This window comes from Anser cygnoides, chromosome 8, assembly GCF_040182565.1.
Source record: "Anser cygnoides isolate HZ-2024a breed goose chromosome 8, Taihu_goose_T2T_genome, whole genome shotgun sequence".
Lineage (NCBI taxonomy): Eukaryota > Metazoa > Chordata > Aves > Anseriformes > Anatidae > Anser > Anser cygnoides.
This window is the reverse complement of record NC_089880.1, coordinates 32,540,774-32,559,292: the sequence shown is the minus strand read 5'-3', so window position 1 is coordinate 32,559,292 and position 18,519 is coordinate 32,540,774. Positions and strand designations below refer to the sequence as shown.

The 18,519-nt window shown below is 38.1% G+C and overlaps 1 protein-coding gene across 21 annotated transcripts in view; it reads right to left on the bottom strand.

The window, feature by feature from the left end:
• LRRC7 (leucine rich repeat containing 7) overlaps positions 1-18,519 on the bottom strand; it is a 183,089-nt gene that overhangs the window by 89,614 nt on the left and 74,956 nt on the right. For all 21 annotated transcript variants that reach the window (XR_010833345.1, XM_013193137.3, XM_013193135.3 and 18 more), the window contains 4 exons: positions 8,198-8,400; positions 2,775-2,892; positions 1,794-1,872; positions 996-1,085 (listed from right to left, as the gene is read on the bottom strand). Coding sequence is in view for 20 of the 21 variants with exons in the window: in XM_013193137.3 (XP_013048591.1) it covers positions 996-1,085; positions 1,794-1,872; positions 2,775-2,892; positions 8,198-8,400 (490 nt within the window). In the remaining variant the exon portion in view is untranslated. The remainder of the gene's footprint in view (positions 1-995; positions 1,086-1,793; positions 1,873-2,774; positions 2,893-8,197; positions 8,401-18,519) is intronic.

Here is an 18,519-nt window from a genome sequence, read left to right as displayed (position 1 = left end):
TTCTACTCCAGCATAACACCTAGCCTGAGCCCTGGGTCAGTGATGGGTCCACCAAGCAAATGCCAATACAGTAGCACATTCCACTGCTCAGTGCCTGAGCATACCAATGTCATTTCCAACACAAATTATGTCACTTCAGTGTTAATTTTGGAGTGCTGTGATGATATTCCCAGGGGAACAGTGAGATACACATGTGGGTAGCTAGGTGGACCAGTAAAAAACTACTACTACATGAATTCTGTTAAAGCATACATTTTGTCCCTTAACCCTGTCTTCTGGACAATATAGTCTACCAAACTGGAAGTTTCGTTACGCAGCTGGACAGCCAGACGGCAGAAAGGCTGCCCATTCCCGTTCCCTTAGCAGTGTAACAGAGGAGGGACAAACTTCGTGCTTCATCCAGACTCGAGCAGTGGAAGGATCCACTCTTAAATGGACACGTCAAATTGTCTTAACTTTGCTTTTTCTGCCCTTTGCTTCATCTTTACCTAACACTTTTTGGCTCAGTTTCTACTGTATTTATTTTTACTCTCATTCCATATTCCTTCTGCTCTGCTGTCTTTTGAACCTTCTCCCTTGTTCTTCCTTTTATATTTTTGCTCTGGTTGTGCCACCATGCTCGGTCATTCCTTTTCTACCGTTCTGATTCACGACATTCTTTCCGTTCATTTTTCAGTAGGTATAGGCCATATTGTTATTTTCTGCCCTTCCCACAATTTAATAACACATTTGATCAAGGACAGGCCTCTTCTCCAATTTCTATTTCTCTCTTTTTCCCTAAACCAGCGAAGTGCTACACTTCATCATAAAATTCTTGCTGACATAAAATTTTCTCCAACAACAATCATTCATCAAAATAGGGCTGAAGAGCAAAAATCTATACCTTCTGCTGTTTAAAAAAATAAAAATAAAATAAATACAGTTTTTAAATGGTCCCTTAAAGCCTCAAGTGAGTTCATACGAAAGAGCAATGTGCTTTGATGACTAATTCTTACCTTCCAAAGTTAGCAGGAAGAAACTCCAAAAAGGCATCATTTAGATAGAGCTGGGTCAAATTTAGAAGTTGTGTAAAGCCATCTGGCAGCCTAAAAAACAGTTAGAAGCTTAGTGCTCACACTGAAGTTGCTATGGAAACAATAACAATGTATATTTAGAAAGAGAAAGATGACTTTCTCTCTCACCTTCTTTTTCTACCCAAATTATCAAAAACTTACTGAGCAACTTTTTACAGACATTTTTGACTGTTCTCATCTTTTCCACATTGCTATAACCACATCAAATTCAAATACTTTGCACATTCAAGTTATATCAGCCTTTTCTACATTCCTAGCTGAGGCTTTTAAGCCAAAGGTGTTTTCTTTCTTGCTTGCTTTTTTAAATATTTAAAGTTTCATCCTTTCATTTCCTTCACTCCATTTTGTAAATCATGAGATTATGAAAGGGATTGATTGTGGTTACTATCGCAAGTTTTTGGCAAGAAAAAGGATTGCTAAAGTCCCAAGCACGAAATTATGGGAAGTGAGGATGCAGCACGGCTTACTTCCCAAACACATCAATTGCCAGCCCCGTGTTTAAAGGCTGCACCACACAGACTGCTTTGCCAATGCTTTCTTCACCATTTGTTACAGAGCACAGAGATCTTTTCATAGGTACATCACCTTGGATTTCAAACAATTAAAAAAAAAATGTAGATTAATCCTGCAAATAAACTTGACACTGGGTCTTTAAATTCAGTTTACTTTGCATACATTTTCTGCACTTGCAGTATACAAACACAAGCTACTGATACTCACTTAGATACTGGATTGACACTGGCTTCAATAATTGTTAAACACTTACAACATTTAATATTTTCTGGAAAGTCTTGAATTCCTAAAAAATATTGAAAGTATTATTATACACACATGAAAACTGTTCAGCTTGTTTCATAAATGAGTTCTTTTGACATTTTCAAATCAGACTTAAGCTATAACAGGAAAATAAATATTCTAGTATTACACTCTAAAAGATATTTAAGCAGTAAATAAGTGTACCGCAACAGCCAATATACCCTGTACTAAAAATACTGTGTTAATACTTGGTTTATGTAATCTTCTAGAGTTAGAGTGACATCATTTGTACCGATATTTGTGCCTTTCATTTCTGTCCCAGCTGCTCATCTTTTTCTTTTTTGCCCCCCCCCCCCCCCCCCCCCCGGAGTCTACATATATAATTCTGAGAGTCTCTAGGATTATATTGATAATAAATGCTTCAAAATTTCCAAGAGTGCCTAAGTCTAATTTTCAAAACAAAAACACTTAAGTTCAGACATGCAAATGTTTTTAACCGTGTAAATATGTAAATATCTATTTTGGAAATGCATGTCAGCAAATCGGTCACTGGCTATATAAATCCAGGTAGCTGTTTATCTGCACCTTATATGCTTACATACACTAGCAAACCTGGTCCACAAGAGCTCACTCAGTACCAAGCCACTTTGGAAAGCGGAATGGTTCATAAGTGCAATGAAAATGGTCCCCTACTCCTATTTTTAATGCTTATCAGTCACAATTTGTCATGGTTTACTATACTAGAAAGACCTCTATTTTTTTAAAAGGAAAATAAACTAGGTAGATATCTGCCCAGACTTGTCGAGTGCCAGATACGAACACAGAACATGATCCAGAAAAAGAGCAAGTTTTCTAGATAGAAATCTGATAGGAATCAAAATTTCCTTATTGTTGTTCATTTATTCATTACAAATCTTTAAAATACTTATCTTTTTGATCTCTTACCATTTTTACTGATATCAAGTTCTCTGAGATTAACTAAGCTAGCAATAGTGGTTGGCAGACTGGAAAGGTCATTGTCAGGTATACTCAGTTTGCGTAAAGCTTGACAGTTGAACAGTTGCTGTAACATAAAAAGATACTTTACAGAGTTTCACGAAAAAAACAGTTTGGGATCATTACTTAAATACTAAAGTAACAAATACCACAAAACTGCTTTTATTACATAAGAATTCAAAAATACAATAATATTTTGAAAAGCCATTATTTGAGAAGACGTTCCAAAGGCTGTTCAGTATCACAAACACAGCTCACGCGTGGTTGAAAAGAACTACCGGAATAGTATTTGGTAGCAGAAATATTCAAAACCTGTGAAGCTTTCTGTTAAAAACTGTACAGTCATTGCAATCAACATTTCGAAGGAAAATGATATTTCATAGGTGTGATAAAAAATGATTTTGTTTTGTGCCTTGTGCTAATTTTTTTTGTTTTTAAAACAATTGCATGATAAATTTTAAAATATTTTGAGTGCATGCAGACAAAATTTGCTATCTTCAAGAAACAAAATATTTTGTCATTATCAAAATGATGTTCTGTAAATCTGTAAATCCCCATGCTCCCACCCCAAATTGAGGATATGATTCTAATTTTTAATTCTAATTGCTAATCCAATTTTTATAGTGTCAGAATTTCCACTGTGCCAAAAAAAAATTCCTTTCAACCTAAAGTAATCAATAAATCCTGTTGAAAGCACCTATTTAACATATCTGCTTTCCTCAAAAATTACCATACAGCACAACACGCTTGTACAAATTAATAAAACTCATATGAAGTGAAAATAGTCATGAGAAACTATTTCACATTTAGGTGCTTCGCATCGCAAGGTTATTGCTGCCTTGGACAAAGAGTGGGCAAGGTGTATTTTTTTAGATAAAGCAGAAATAAATGCCGGGCTGGGCTGCACAAGGAGCTGCTGAACGAGCCCGCTCCGTGCCCGCCGGGTGCAGAAGTGGCCTCTGCTGAGCTCCTCAGCGCTCCTCCAGGACACGCTGCAGATACGAGTTCGCCACCAGGCACCAGGCAGCTCAATTCCCTTTGCAGGCATCTCGGAAGCGTTCTTCAAATGGCAGCGCTACGTTTGTAAGAGATTTAGTCTTTCCTTCAGACTTCTGTATCAGAATAAGCACTCATCTACAGGCTATCTGAGAACGCATAACAATTTGATTGCCTCAGCCAAGTATCTGGAGGGGAGAAAATTAACACACAAATGGTGTGCAAATGCCAGCCTGGTACTTCACTCTAAGTAAATTCTAAATCATTTTGAAACTGCATTTTTTTCTGCAGTAACTTTCTATTACAATCCTTTAAAAAGAAAAGCCCCTGCTTTTTCTTCAAGACAATCTATTCGCAGAAATCCGAGGGACAATCACACGAAGGGGAACCACGAGAACAAACAAGGCTCACAACAAGAAGTCCTACACCACAACCACCACCACCTGGCACCGGGCATGAAAGGGCCTGTCGATTGAATAGCACCTTTCGGCATGCCTTTTTATTGACAGTTCTGCTTGTCTGATCCCACGAAATCCACGTAAGAACCACGATTTCTCACACGAAATGCACTTGTTCATTCCTGAGACCGCGCCGCAGCCCCCCGCAGCCCGGCAGCTGGCGCCAGCAGCGGGCCGTGCAGCGCACGGTGACGGCCCTGAGGGACGACACGAGAGCTACTTCCATGCTGGGGGCCACTTCCATGCTCCCATGCTTCCCAGTCTGATGTGCCAGAGCAGCCTGAGCAATTACTGCATGTCTGTGAAGCAAAACGGGGTGACACGTCGCTGCCTGCAGGCAGCCTTGGTAAGAGAAACCTCCCGCTAGAGGAGGTTCCTCTGCAGCGCATCTGAGAGTACCTACTTTAAGCTTTCTTCAAGCATTTTGGACTGAAAAGCAAGGTGAGCTGTAGGCTCTAGTGTTTGCTCTTGATGTTTCCAGCCAGATTGCTGCACTAGGACAGCTGTAGACCCCAGCAACGTGCAGCACAGAGGACCTGCCGAATTCGGGGACACGCACAGAGGGCACTGCGCTGTTAGGCCTGCAGGATGAAATGCCCGGTGCCCATCCCAGCCATCGTGCTGGCGTCTTATCTTAAAAGACGAGGAAGGCTTGGAACTTGACAATAACTGAAGAGACACAAGGCTTTTGAACTGGAGAATAAAGACATCCTATAAAACTAGTTTCCATTAGGAAAAAATATTCCCTCTGGAGAAATACTGTGGTGTGCTATTGTATCAGCAATAATACAAGGGTGTGAACACAGGTACGCAGACCCCACAATTCCTCACTTTTTTTTAGGCAGTGGATTTTCAAAAGATGTCCTTGTCAATTTCTAGTGCTTTATGGCCTTGCCATGCCATCAGGATAGCTTGATGTAATCATCAGACTGTACGCCCATGTTCTACTTTTATTCCTTTTAGACTGGGAACCGAGCGGTGTTAGCACTGCTATGGTTTGAGTTATAACAATGGGCTATTTCCCTGCATATCTCAAGTCCTCAGTGAGACAATTAAGCATTAAGTTGTAGCCTCTAACTTCAGTAGCATATTCAGCGTTACTAATATCTATTTTACCAACATATTTTATATTACCAATATATTTTATATTTTATACCATATTTTATATTAGCATATATTACCAATATATTTTACCAACATATTTATTTTAATTACATTAATTTTGTCCATTAAATGCTAGTAAAGGTTTTGCTTTATATCTATAGGGAAAAGCTGCAGGGAAGAATTTTCATCTCATTCGTGCTTTTCTATATACTGATTGCCAGCGACTCCACCTGCATCAAAATCGGTTTTCTTTTTTTATTAATCATTGATTCATTTGACTCATGCAAACAGGGACACACTTGCAGCAGCAGCTCATGATAATGAAGTCAAAGTCAAGTAAAATAAAAGTCTTGGCTAGGTTTAGGGGAAAATAGAGATTAAGATTACAGAAGAATACTATAAATCATGAAAAAGAAAAAGGGGAGGGGAGGGGAGGAGCTAGAAATCCAGTTCTAGTGGACAGCAAAAAAAAAGCATAATTATGATGCACAAAATATAAGGTAAAATTTCAAAAAAACAATAGGCAGAATTATTTTGATATATGAGTTTAACGCTAAAGAATTTATTGTTTTTATTGGTTTCTAGAGTATCAGGTAACAGTGAAAGTAAACTAAGGTATATAACGATTTAATAGGGTGTTTACCTGTGCTTATTTCAAGAAACTTTTAAACAGGATTAAGTGGTCTGATGACAGAAAACTTGAAAAGTACACTGTGAGTAACTTCAGAGGTATATAACATTTGGTAAATAACAAAAAACTGACAAAACAAATTTTCCCTGGAAGCAGTTTTTTGAATTCATGTTTACAGGGAGAGGAAAGTTCTGCTACAGTAGATCACAACATATAATACAAAAATTAATGTTAGGTAATACAGAGCCATTTTAAGAAAAAAATGGCATTTTGTCACCTAGAATATTAATTAAGCAGTGGAAAGAGCTTAAATACATAGCAAAAAGCATTTGAAGCATAAGATTTGAGAAAGAAATTATTTAGACTGTTTAATTTATGGTAATGATTAATAAAGGCTTAAGACAAAAATTGTGAATGGTATTAAGCAAGCAAACTAATGCTCCCATTTATCTTCTAATATTTATACAAGACCAAGACTGTTAATGATGTATTTACCCAAGCTCCAGACTGATCAAAAGGATTTTTTTCAATACCTGGTATTTGCTTCAAGTTATTTAAAAAACAATGAAAAATGAAATAAAAATAGAGTCCTATTCATTTAAATCTCTCCAAAGTATGTATTTGTCTGCTGTTTTGTTTCACAAACAACACATACAGAATAGATGATACCACAATGCAATGTAAAGGTTTCATTAGCATGCACATTTCAGCTCTGATTGACACTACCACCTTCAATCCAATTTCATGATTTTGGACCCTTTACCTTATGCCTCAGTTTATTCATATACAATTACGGCATATTGCTCTTTTTATATGTCCTGATATATTTGTCTTGCATTCTGCACTGCAATTTTCTTTAAATACCATGGTGATGCATGCTTTCAAGAAACCCAAGACAAATATATCAAAAATCCCTGGCTAAATTAGAGACTTTAAATATTCTTCAGTATGATTCTTCAGTAGCATAATAAAAAAATATGGTTAATCTTGTATATTTTAATTAAGAGAAAAATAGTCCTGAAGGTATTCATTAACAGTGAAACGATCTCAACCACAACCATTTTATATTTATGGGGACAGAAAAAATATCTGTTTCTCTGCTGTCTTTTCTAGTAGGAGGAGAGAGAAGGCAGTTCTCCATATCATTTTTCTGTGACAGCTGAAGATCGTAGCTACCCTGTCTTATCATCTCTAAATAATTTCTTGACTGAGTGAGAGTAATCTTCAGTAACGAACTATCATATCTGAATACAGGAACTCCATGTAATGGAAAAAGAACGTTTTCTACACTTGTAAATAGAATTTATATAAAATCTCTATGCAGTGTAAGTAAGAAACATGTTGGGAGATGATGAAGAATGGATTACAGTGGAACAATGTTTAATTAAAAGACTTGTAAGCATCTTTCATTATTGTTGAGAAAAATTCAATTAAGGAATGGATTACATTACTTCATGCTTCATTATGTAGCTTGCACCTACTGTTAATTGGTTTTTCTACTACCTTGCCCTCTTTTGTTTCCAGAACACTTAAATTACACTAACTTTTAATTCCTTACAGTAAATATTAATCAATAGAAGACCAAATTTAAAGATTCTGCACTGAGAAGTTCTGCACAGAAAGGATAACTGAAGTAACCTCATTGCAGGACCTCATTTACAGTTACAAAAATATCAGTCAGAAAGTGCCAGCCTTTCTCCCACAAGGAGAAACAGCTTATCCTGACAAAGAATTTGCTTTTAAAAGCAGCGCTGCTGATGATCCAAATGTGAGACCATCTGCCCTGTACATTAGTGTACTCTTGGTCTCCCAAGGTACCAAATGTCCTATTCATTATTTGTTGTGTGAGAAACTCTTCTAAATGACTATCAGTTTCCCAGTTTAAAACTTCATTGGCTGCCACCTGTTCTTATTTCATGAAGCAAGGAGAAGCAGGCGGCTCTGCTCCTCTCCATGGCAGCATCATCTGCAAGAATGGTGTCTCAGTGGTTTGGGCTCTTCAGTGAAGGCAGAAAAGATGTAAAAATGTGACTGAATCTCTCGAGTTAATAGCCCTGACTCTGCCCGTGGCAAGCAGGTAATCAGTCCATGAACCAGAACTATTTCGGCGTTGAAGCACATGTTGAATATACTTTTAAGAACACAAATTTTAACATCTGTATTACAGGAAGAACACGGATTACCTTGGGTAGCTCTTCAATTTGATTGGCGTCTAGATAAAGCTCCTCTAACGTCCGTTCAAAGTTAAAAACCTCCTTTGGCACCTGCTGTAGGCCACAGTGAGAGTAATCCAACACTGAGACAATCTCCTCTTCACCGCGAAAACACCGGCATGGCACCAAGCGGCCAATAATTTTTCTTTTGGTTGTCATCTCCAAACAGGGCACTGAAAAGAAAGGGAAAAACCGTTTTCTGAAACTATCAATATGCTTGGAACTCCCTCTTTAGAATTATTATCAAGATCGCTGTCTATTTTTTTTTCCTGAGGGGTATCTGTAATTTGCATGTCTTAATCTACTTTTCAACAAAACACGGGAAAGTGAGATTTGCCAGTGCAACCACAAGAAGCAATCTCAGTATATTGCCTGTTCCCCTACACTGGGATAAAAGAAAGCAAGCCAAGACCATCCACAATTCTTCCTTTCCTCAGTGATGAAGATTAGCTGTGTAAATGCTACACGTGTGAACACATTCACCAGACAGAGTACGAAGTGACATCTTTCACACTCTGTGTTTTGATCCCTTGCTCGGTTTGACTGCGAGTCGGTGAAGTGAATCGGTCGTAGTCGTTTGGGTTCTGATTCTCCGTGACAAATGCACAATTGTACCTCGTTTCTCTGAAATCAACAGAATTCCTTGGCTTTCCACAGTTATTGGTGGAGTATATTCCTTGTCTTTTTAACCATACAAATAAACAAAAGAATATGGAAACTTAATTGGTTACGAAACTACAATAACAGAAAGCCAACAGTTTGTTTACCTGGCATTCCTGCTTCTCTCCTGCTATCTCATGCTGTGGAAGCTCAGGGAAGTGACTTAGCAGAAATCCCATTAATTTTTCTGCAGCAGAACACACTGCTGGGAAATTTCACCACAGTCTGTTCCCTAGCTTCAAATCTAGGTGTCAGCTCTGCAGATTTTCCTTGCACGCACAATTTGTACAAGCACATCTAATTCTTATGAGTAAGTTTCATCTTAGTATTTTTTTAGCAGAATATTATAACTACTTTTGAATTGAGAGAACACTCAATAAGTAGATTTTATACACATCAAGGAGTCTCAACTTCTAAAAATGTCAATATCTGTTTGAGATGTAATGTTAACCAGATTATAAATAAATCAGGCTGTTCTGAAACATATCACCATAGAGCCAAGAAGGGCTAAACCCTCATCTCCTGTTTTTTAAACCACTTACAAGGTTTTGAGTTACATTTATGAAAAGAATGTACAAAATCAGTCCAAGCAAAGCAAAGCTCATCGGGATCCTCTTTCATGGGATGCCAGTGAAAAAGCAACCATGTATTCATGCAAAAAATCCATAAACAATACAGTCACGCAACATTTCTTGCTAAAACAGCACAAATTATAGCACATAGTGTCAACTTGTGCTCTCCTTTGTCTTCTCATCAATTACGAGAAAAAGCACCTTCTCAAATGCAAGAAATCCCGTTTCATGTAAGTATAACTGACGGGAAACAAGTCGTTTCTGATCCTGGACTGATCCCTGTTCACTGAGCTGAGCTGTATTTGCATGTAAGTATAGATAATTCATGTTGCTTAAGCCATTATTTGTCTGAAACGTAACATGGAAAAAAAAAAAAAGCATTGGTCAGATAATGCCCCTTTTGTGGTTCTCCAGGAATTTTATATCATGTAATACATTGTTATTTCAAAGGTAAGTAAAATACTCAAATGTTGTATTTCCTTGTTTAAATTTTATTAGCTCTTAATCTGCCTCTAGCAATCCGAAGGAGACAGGCATACAAATACTGCCAGAAAAAACACTGTTTTTTCATGTTTTCAAGGAGACCAAGACGCTGGAAGAACAGCAGTGAAATCAGAGTGCAGCTGGTTATTCACTGGGCAGTGCCAACACGTTTCTGTTGGCTGCTGGTTTTGGCTTAAGGGTAAAGCTTAACACAGAGAAAAAGGTAATTTCGTAATTTAGCTTGACCCGATGCCAAGTTTGCTTGGATAACATAAAACTTAGCTTAAATACAGTCAGCTGATGCAATGAAAACATTTTCATAATAAAGCATACATAAAATTCTGAAAATATAAAAGTAGAATACTCACAGGAACAGAAAAAGAAGCAATTCATTTTCAAGCTAATAAATGACAATATCTTAACATTTTATTTGAGTTCTAGCAGTGGGATAGTCCACTGAAGAACACACACAAGAAAAAAAAACAGTGAAAATTTTGGGATGTAACATGGCACTCAAATTTACTTTATCCGTGAACTTCAATTGTAAACATTCCTCATTTAAATTTCTCACACCAGGAACACTGGATCCCCTGTCACATTTCATGCCCATCCTGGTTCTTGGTTGGCACTTATAATTTCCTGTGATAAAGAAATGATTATTTTAGTATTCCCCCTAATTTCCCTCTTTAGCTTCAAATCTGTTGGGTGATTTCAAACACACAGGGAAGGACAAGTCCCAAATCCCTGCTCCAGACCCAGTCCCGGCGGAGAAAGGCCACCTCCCCAGAAGTGCTCCCAGTTGGGAGAGGCAGCACGCACACCGCACGCAAGTGGTGGCACCCGCGCTGTGCCTGCCCCCTCCCTTGTCCCTCTAACCCAGTTCCCTCTCAGATCAGGGGTTTCGCCCATTTCTGTGCGCCAAGCAGATGTCACGGCCGCAGGGAAGGCGGTGCAGAGGCCTCGCGGCAATCCACCTTCTCCACCTTGCCGGTACGGCCAGCATCCGTGCCAGGCCAGAGAGGGTGTGCCTGACCGCTGACACCAACTAGCACCGTGTCTTCGGTTCCAGAAATCATCCCAAATGGCTCACTTGGGTGTACAAGATCAAAACAGATGAAAATTGTAAAAGCATTGGGCACAGAATAAGTCTTTCACGAGAAAAATGAAATTAGCTATCAAGCTGCACAGCCTCTTTGTATTCAAGCATAGGAAGCAGCATTTGCAACTGCATATTTCAGACCATGACACAATACAAATAGATGCCCTTGGAATATCAAATTATTTGTAGCTTTTCAAGGCATTCGAAGATAATGAACAATTGAACAGTGACATGTACTTCAAAAACTATTCAGAAAAACATTCTTACCATAGGCATTACAAAGCACTTAGCTTTGCATTATTCTCCTCTACTGTAGGCAAACACATAAAACAAACCTCACATTCCATTTTAACAGAAACCCAGAACAATAACAGTGTAATGGAACAGCTAGAAAATGTACAAATAGTGATGAAGTGATAGAACTGTACTAAGAATAGCAATTACAACAGCAAAAACATTTAAAAAAATGCTTTTTTTGCTTATACAAAAGTACTTCTATTATTATAGTCCATAAAAATCTCTGTAATTTCTTATTCAATAGAAAATTGTTTTTAAAAATTAGGAAATAAATGCAAACGCTAAACAAGAGTGATTTAATTACATTGCCTTCCTCAAAGGCTAGGATAAGACATGATTTTTATGTCAAAGTAATTTGTTGGGATTATTTGGTTATCTGTTGGAACTGTCATCTTCAGAAAACAAACAAAGAAACAGAACGCTATTTGGATAGACCAGCAATCTCTAGAAATCTCTATTTAAGGAAAGATCAATACTAGAATAAGGAAGGTACTTGAACCAGAATTATGGTGCATTGCTAAGAATTTGCAGCAAAAAATAGTGTGAAGTAACTTTATTAAAGAAACCTGTGCTTACAGAACACTTTCTGGAAGAATGACCAGAGGAAAGCACAAAATTTAATATATTTTGGTGAGAAGTGATTTTGCATGTGCCCATAGTCTGCTCCTTTATATATCCTCTGTAATTAAAACAAACAATATTGCTGGAAAACCCTGCTAAAAGTCCCCTGGGGAAGGCCCTTTCACACTGTTCTTTGCAATCATTTCAGAAAGCATCAGTATAGAATTACAAGGCCTGTGATACAACTGAAGGAAGTAAAATTTCATGCCCTGTGGACTAATGACTTTTTAAACCCTTCACAATTTCAGTATTATTAATTTCTACCCCAGACTAATTTCAGCTTTGGTAATTATACTTTTCTTACCTACATTTTAGTTCTTCATAATCTTCACAAAGCTTTTCTTTTGTTCTGATAGTTACTACGAGAGGATTGCTACTTAAGGTCTTTGGGAACCCAACCCAAGTCAAGAAGAGTCAACAGGAAGCCAAACTCCTGGATTTGGGAGGTTGTCACCATACACACTGCTGCTTCATAAAATTCCTTAATGCCTGTGAGTGATAAAGAAAGTCTTCCTACTTCCTTAGAGAAATACTAGCGCTTAGTACTTATCCCCATTTAAACCAGTGAAAGAAATGTGATCCTCAATAGCTGAGTACTTTGGTCGTCGCTCAGCATGACCAAGTTTTATTTGGTAATAGCTGAGTATTTGAGGTCATTGCTCAGCATGAGTCGCATGCTATATATTAAGTCCTATACAATATAAAAGATTTATATTACAGTCAAAATTCAAGACATTTCAGGGATGAGGCAGTCTATTCAGTCGCACATGTAAGAAAACTAAATTTTCAACAGTATTCAACAGACCACACATAGATACCCTCAGCAACTTGGAAAGCTATGAAGTCTTTGTTCTGCAAAGGCAGTGCAAGCAGGTAGATTTTTCAAACACAGAAGAACTAGGATGACATGTACATCTTTTATTTTTATTTATTTCTTTATTTGGAATTCTGCTTAAGGAAATTCATTATCTTCTTAACTAATAAATAATTCTAAACAACTACATTCATAACAAAATATGATGCACAATTACTCAACAATTCAGAATAACAAAATGAAAAGCAAACACATTTCCACCCCCCAAAAAAGCTTTAAAATGTTATGGCCTATTTTCTAAAATCTTTTTTTAAAAGTACATCCTTTCTAGAATTAGATTAAAGAAACTATGAAAGAAGCATAAATATATACTGCTATTTATCAGCTTAAGCAAGCATCTCATTATTGTTATCTTCATTTTATTCTCTTATAAAGTGAATTCCTAATCTAAGGAAAATAGTAGTTTCATGGAAATTAATTAGAATAAAATCTAATCTCTTATTAATTAATGGATCTTTTGTGCAGTAAACCCACTAATCCCTGTTTCTTGGTAATCATGAGAGAAGTTCTCCTTACCAAAATAAACAAAGAAAATTGTTGTATGGCTCACAAAACTTTGATTTAAAGATGGAACAAACTACCTTGACAAACTTCAGTTGTCTTGAAAGAGTAGGAGAGAAGTTTTTCCGCAAGACACAATATAGAAGAATTTTGTTGTTCTCAGAAACCTTTCCTGCTACAGTGGGCCTACACTCCTTCAGAAGGAAACATTTTCCTTTTTTGCTCAGAAAGTAAGTCAAAGTTCACTTAAAAAAAAAAAACAGCAAATAAAAGTAATTTCTCTGAACATATTTTTACCTAGTTGGTTTAGTTTTATCCTAAATGGTGCAAAATGGTATCTTCAATATGTTTTACTTCACCATTAACAGCATTAAAAAACCTTGCAAGTGGCAATTACTGGGCAAGCAATTTGAAAGATTTGTAACATGAAAACCAGTTTCAAATTGCCTTTGGAAGCCACTAGATTTCTTGTTAATAGTCCATTTAAACCAAGAATTTACAAATTGAGTATTTGAAAGATTTGACTGCAATTATAAAACGAGCTCTCTTGATCATCTTGGACCTACAAAACTTCAAATTGATACGCATGCTAAAAAGAAAAAAAAAAAACAGCGTAGAAAGCAGTGGTAAACAAAACAGGGTAGAAAGCACCGGTAAGACAATTTTAAGAAGCTGTGGGATTCACATCTTTGCCTGATATCAGCCAGCACTGATTCTCTTCACCCAGCCTAAAGCCGGCTCTTCTAGAGCAAGTTCCCCAGGACTCCCGTGTGTTAACACCGCCGCTGCAGGGCATCTGCCCCACACATGCAGGTTCTTTAAGATCTTGAACATCTTCATTATTAATAATAATTTTAAAGCATTGAAGGGAACTTAAATTTTTAGAAGCAAACAATAGTTCTGATACCTTTTTCAAGAGTGCCAAGTAGATACATGAAAAAAGAGGTAGTAAAGTGTTACTGTAAAGAACTCCAGAACTTGCCTCTGTAACTGCTTATATAAAGCACTTTTTCTGTTTTCCAATATATATTAGAGATGAATTTATTTTACTTCCAAACAAGTGTTTGATGTAACACTCCCTTCACATACTTCTTATCTCAGGGAGGTCTCAGTTCCTGGTGCGCTGCCATGGTCTGTGATCTGAGTCCACGTTCAGAAAGAAAAACAACGGGTAATGAGGACTGTAGGACCAGCCCACACTACCTGACAAGGTATCAACATAAAATGCTCTCGCTGTTGAAATTTCATTCAGAAAACTCTGCAAGAAATTGCAGAGTACAAGTAATCTGGTAGTGCTAGAAAGTTACTGAGAGATCCCGAGAATAAAGAACACAGAAGTGTGAATGAGAGCATTACAAGGCTGAAATGAGTAATAACGGTAACATTTGCCAGAGGGTTCAGAAAATATTAATTATATTCAAACAGCAGACAATTCGCTTCACTGAGTTCTTTGTCATACATCACAGATAAGTGATGATTTTTCTGTTCCTTTTCTTCCCCTTATTATCAGCATAATCAACAACATTAATATGCTAATATGTTGGTTCTCTGCAGTGCGTTACGCTGTCAAGCTTGGAAATCACAAATACGTCAACCTCGGTAGCAGGCCCAGCCTCCATCACCCCTTTCTAGCTCTCCAAGAAGTCACCACCACCAGAGGAGACGGAAGCAGAGCACAGTTCCTTGCGACACCCAAGGAGCCGGCCCCCGCACCCCATCCCACCTGGGCTACCAGAGGCAGGGAGCCAAGCCCCCTGCGACCCGGCGGGGCCACCCGTTAGGACCACCCCCGTACCCCTCACCTTCACAGTGCCAGCTTAAACCCTGACGGCACAGCTGGCTGATCGCAAGGGGAGGCTGGAGCCCAAATTCCTCGGCCACTATTTCTTTTCCTGGTGCCATTCCCTCCTCTCAACCACGCCTTGCAGATGGTAGTACCGCTTTTCTTTTCGGATCCCATAAAGCAGTTGTTCTGCTAAACAAAAGCATTTAGCCCGATTTCTGATTCTACAGCTGCTGAAGGCACAGACAGTACGGAAGGTACTCCTCTGACCCCAGGGGGACGTTGGGAGCTTTCCCATTCATACAGGGCAGAATTTCATGTTATATTTTCTCTGCTGAAACAGAGATTTGATAATAGGGACTAGGAATACGAAATGGAACAAAGCTGAGCATGTGGTTGGAATTTAAAAAGAAGAAATCCTCATTTTCCTTCAGTCTTTCCTCGCTGATATTCCTCTAGCACTGGCTAGACATGCACTTTTCTTTTCTCTTCCCTCCTTTAATTAATTGTGTGCGCTCTTTAGGAGATTTACATTGTGTCCACTTTCAATCTCAATCATTGAAATAATTAGGGATCTTCAAAGCACTCAGAGTCCTCTTAATTTGCAGTACAACTTTTCATTTATAAAAACAGCACTATGAATAATTTAGATCTCTTAAAAACTGCAGAAAAATTATATCTGCGTGTACAAGCTGTGCCCTCTTCATCCAGCTTTTAGTGTTTAACTCTGCTGCTCGCCCTTCTATCACGTTCACACCACAGAATCACAGAACCATCCGGGATGGAGAAGACCTCTAAGACACCTGAGCTCTGCCTTGTAGGAAACTCAGCGTGAGTTTCATCCGAAATTCATGCCGGGGTTCTCCAGCGGCGCGCAGTAGGCACACCGCTCCTTCCCAGCCTCCCGGGAGGACGGGCGCAGCGCCCTCCAGACGCCCCAGCAGAGAACCACGCACGTCTCGAAGGTGCTCGCACAAGACCGAGTGTCTGAATTGGCCCTGAAGGCTGGAGGTCGCAGCGTATTCGAGAGTCAAAGCAGGGAATCTTTCGAGGTCTGGGACCTCATTTCTGACTGACCGTCATGAGATTTGGGAGATTTTCCAAAAAAATAAAATAAAATAAAATTTAAGGCAGAATTAATTTTGCAAATTTTCAATGAATTTGAATAACCAGAACTTTAAACGCTCCGTGACAAAGGATCAAGTCTGTACCTTTTCAACAAAGATATTCATAGATATCAATGAAAGTTTACTATCGGTCTTGCCTTGAAATTGATAATCAAGATTTTCTGAGGAAATGTTTATGGATGCGCTTAACCTTAGGCACCGATGGCACCTAGAAAAGGCAGTTTAGAGAAAGCAAAAAAGGTTTTTTTGTTTGTTTTTTTTTTTTTCTTTTCAAAACTGTATCCTATTCTCCCTAAAAACAGTTTTTGCATAACCTTATGGAAAATTCCAGTTTTGTTCGGTTTGCTATTGCACAAGAACTGTCAGCATTTCAACAATTCATTGCATACCAGTAGCAAATGTTGAAAATTAATAATTATGCTTTTAACTACTAGAAACTACAAACAGTCTGATGCCCCACTGTACAGATACTTAAGCAGGAGAGAATGCCAACAAACCAAGAAGAGAAATAACCTAATTTATAAAGTGTGCTTTCTGGAATCTGGGAAATTTACATTTAAGCTTAGATCTTTGATTTATTTCAGCTTTTACTTGAAGTAATCCGTTAGTTTAAAAGATGATTTGGTATGTAATTTATTATGAAATATGCTTTACTTCTTGCCTTATGGTTTTTGCTGCCAATATGAAGGCCAGAACTGCTATCCAAAGGAACAGTATAGAAAACATAATTTACCTGCTAAATACATTAACTAAACAAATTGCTATTTAAATATGACTTTCATTAAGTCTGGTTTTCTTCCTCATAGAGGAAAGGGATCGTACAGAATACCCAATTACTTTCCAGCGCTTTACATCACAATCTGTCTGCATTATTCGTGACATATTAATCAGCTTAGCAGGAGCTTACTACGGGAAAACTGTATTCGTTTTGCTGAGCTTGCGGAATGAAAGTTCCAGAGATAATAATGTGCAACTCCAAACTGCAGTTAGAAAAAGAAAGTTTTAATTAACAGGGACAACTATGACTCACGACAAAAGCTGATCTCCTGAAAGAGCCCAGGCAGAGGTGTGCTGGGACAAGGGCGGTTTCTCTTCCCTCTCACTGCCACCTTGCTCAGCATGTGTAAGATACAGTCACATCACAGCAGATATTACCAAAGTCCAAAATAGAAGGAGATTAAGATGATTTTTGACATGTCCAAAACAAGGTTACATTTGAAAAACATGTAACAAACTGCCCAGAAAATACGGGTTGCTACCATGGTAAATGTTCAACACGTGCCTACAAATTTTTTTTCAAAAACCTTTTGCTTTCTGAAAAATAGAAAATTGGCAATCCCTACCCCCCCCAAAAAAAAGCAAGAGGTTTCTTGCCAGCATACTCGATCACTGAAACTCCACCTAGAGACAGTTTCCCAAATACCTTTCTACCATTGTTCATATGCAACTAAAAACTCTTCCCCCGCTTACTCTCCCCCTTCTCTCTACAGACCTTACATTTTGAAAAGAAAAAATCCATCATTGCCATCAGTTCCTCTTTCTTTCATCATTCTATCCCCCTTCCCTGCTACAGATTAATTTTTTTTCGTTGCTCCCTATTTCTTTCACCATATCCACTAATGCTGTAATATGCTTACATGTATGTTCATAAATCCGATTATCAAAATGCAAAAGCCTGTATACCAAAATGCCAGCACAAGTGCAATCTCAAAACTACCCATGAAAATTGGTTACTCAAATACAAGAATGCAATTTGTCATCTAAACAGGCATTCATCTCTACAAATACCTCACTACCTACGAATACCTGAGTACATCTCCTTTGTATTTCAACACATATAGTAGCTGCCACAATTCCCTCTTGCATATTTTTAGGTAGAATCAAGTAATTAAATCTGAACCCTCAACACCAATTAGTTCCATCATTACCCTTGAGCAGTGACGTCCTAAGCACAAACACCCTCGATTAAAAGCCTCCAGAACTCGGGGATTGCTTATTTCATCTTCAGAGCTTAAAATATATTTATACTAGAAAAGTTCCTTTTATTTCAGTAAGGACTATATTGTATTACGTAATTACAGAGCTATGACTCTTTTAGATGAACGCATACATAGGAAGCATCTCTGCAGAGCATTCTCTTTCCGCCCAACCAAACTGATTTCTCATTAAATTCTTGCAAAGTTCAAATTCTGTGGCAGGAAGGAATCTTGGGAAGCTACCCTAAGGGAAGGCCTAACAAGAAACACCACAAGAGAAGATGCAGACCGATGCAGAA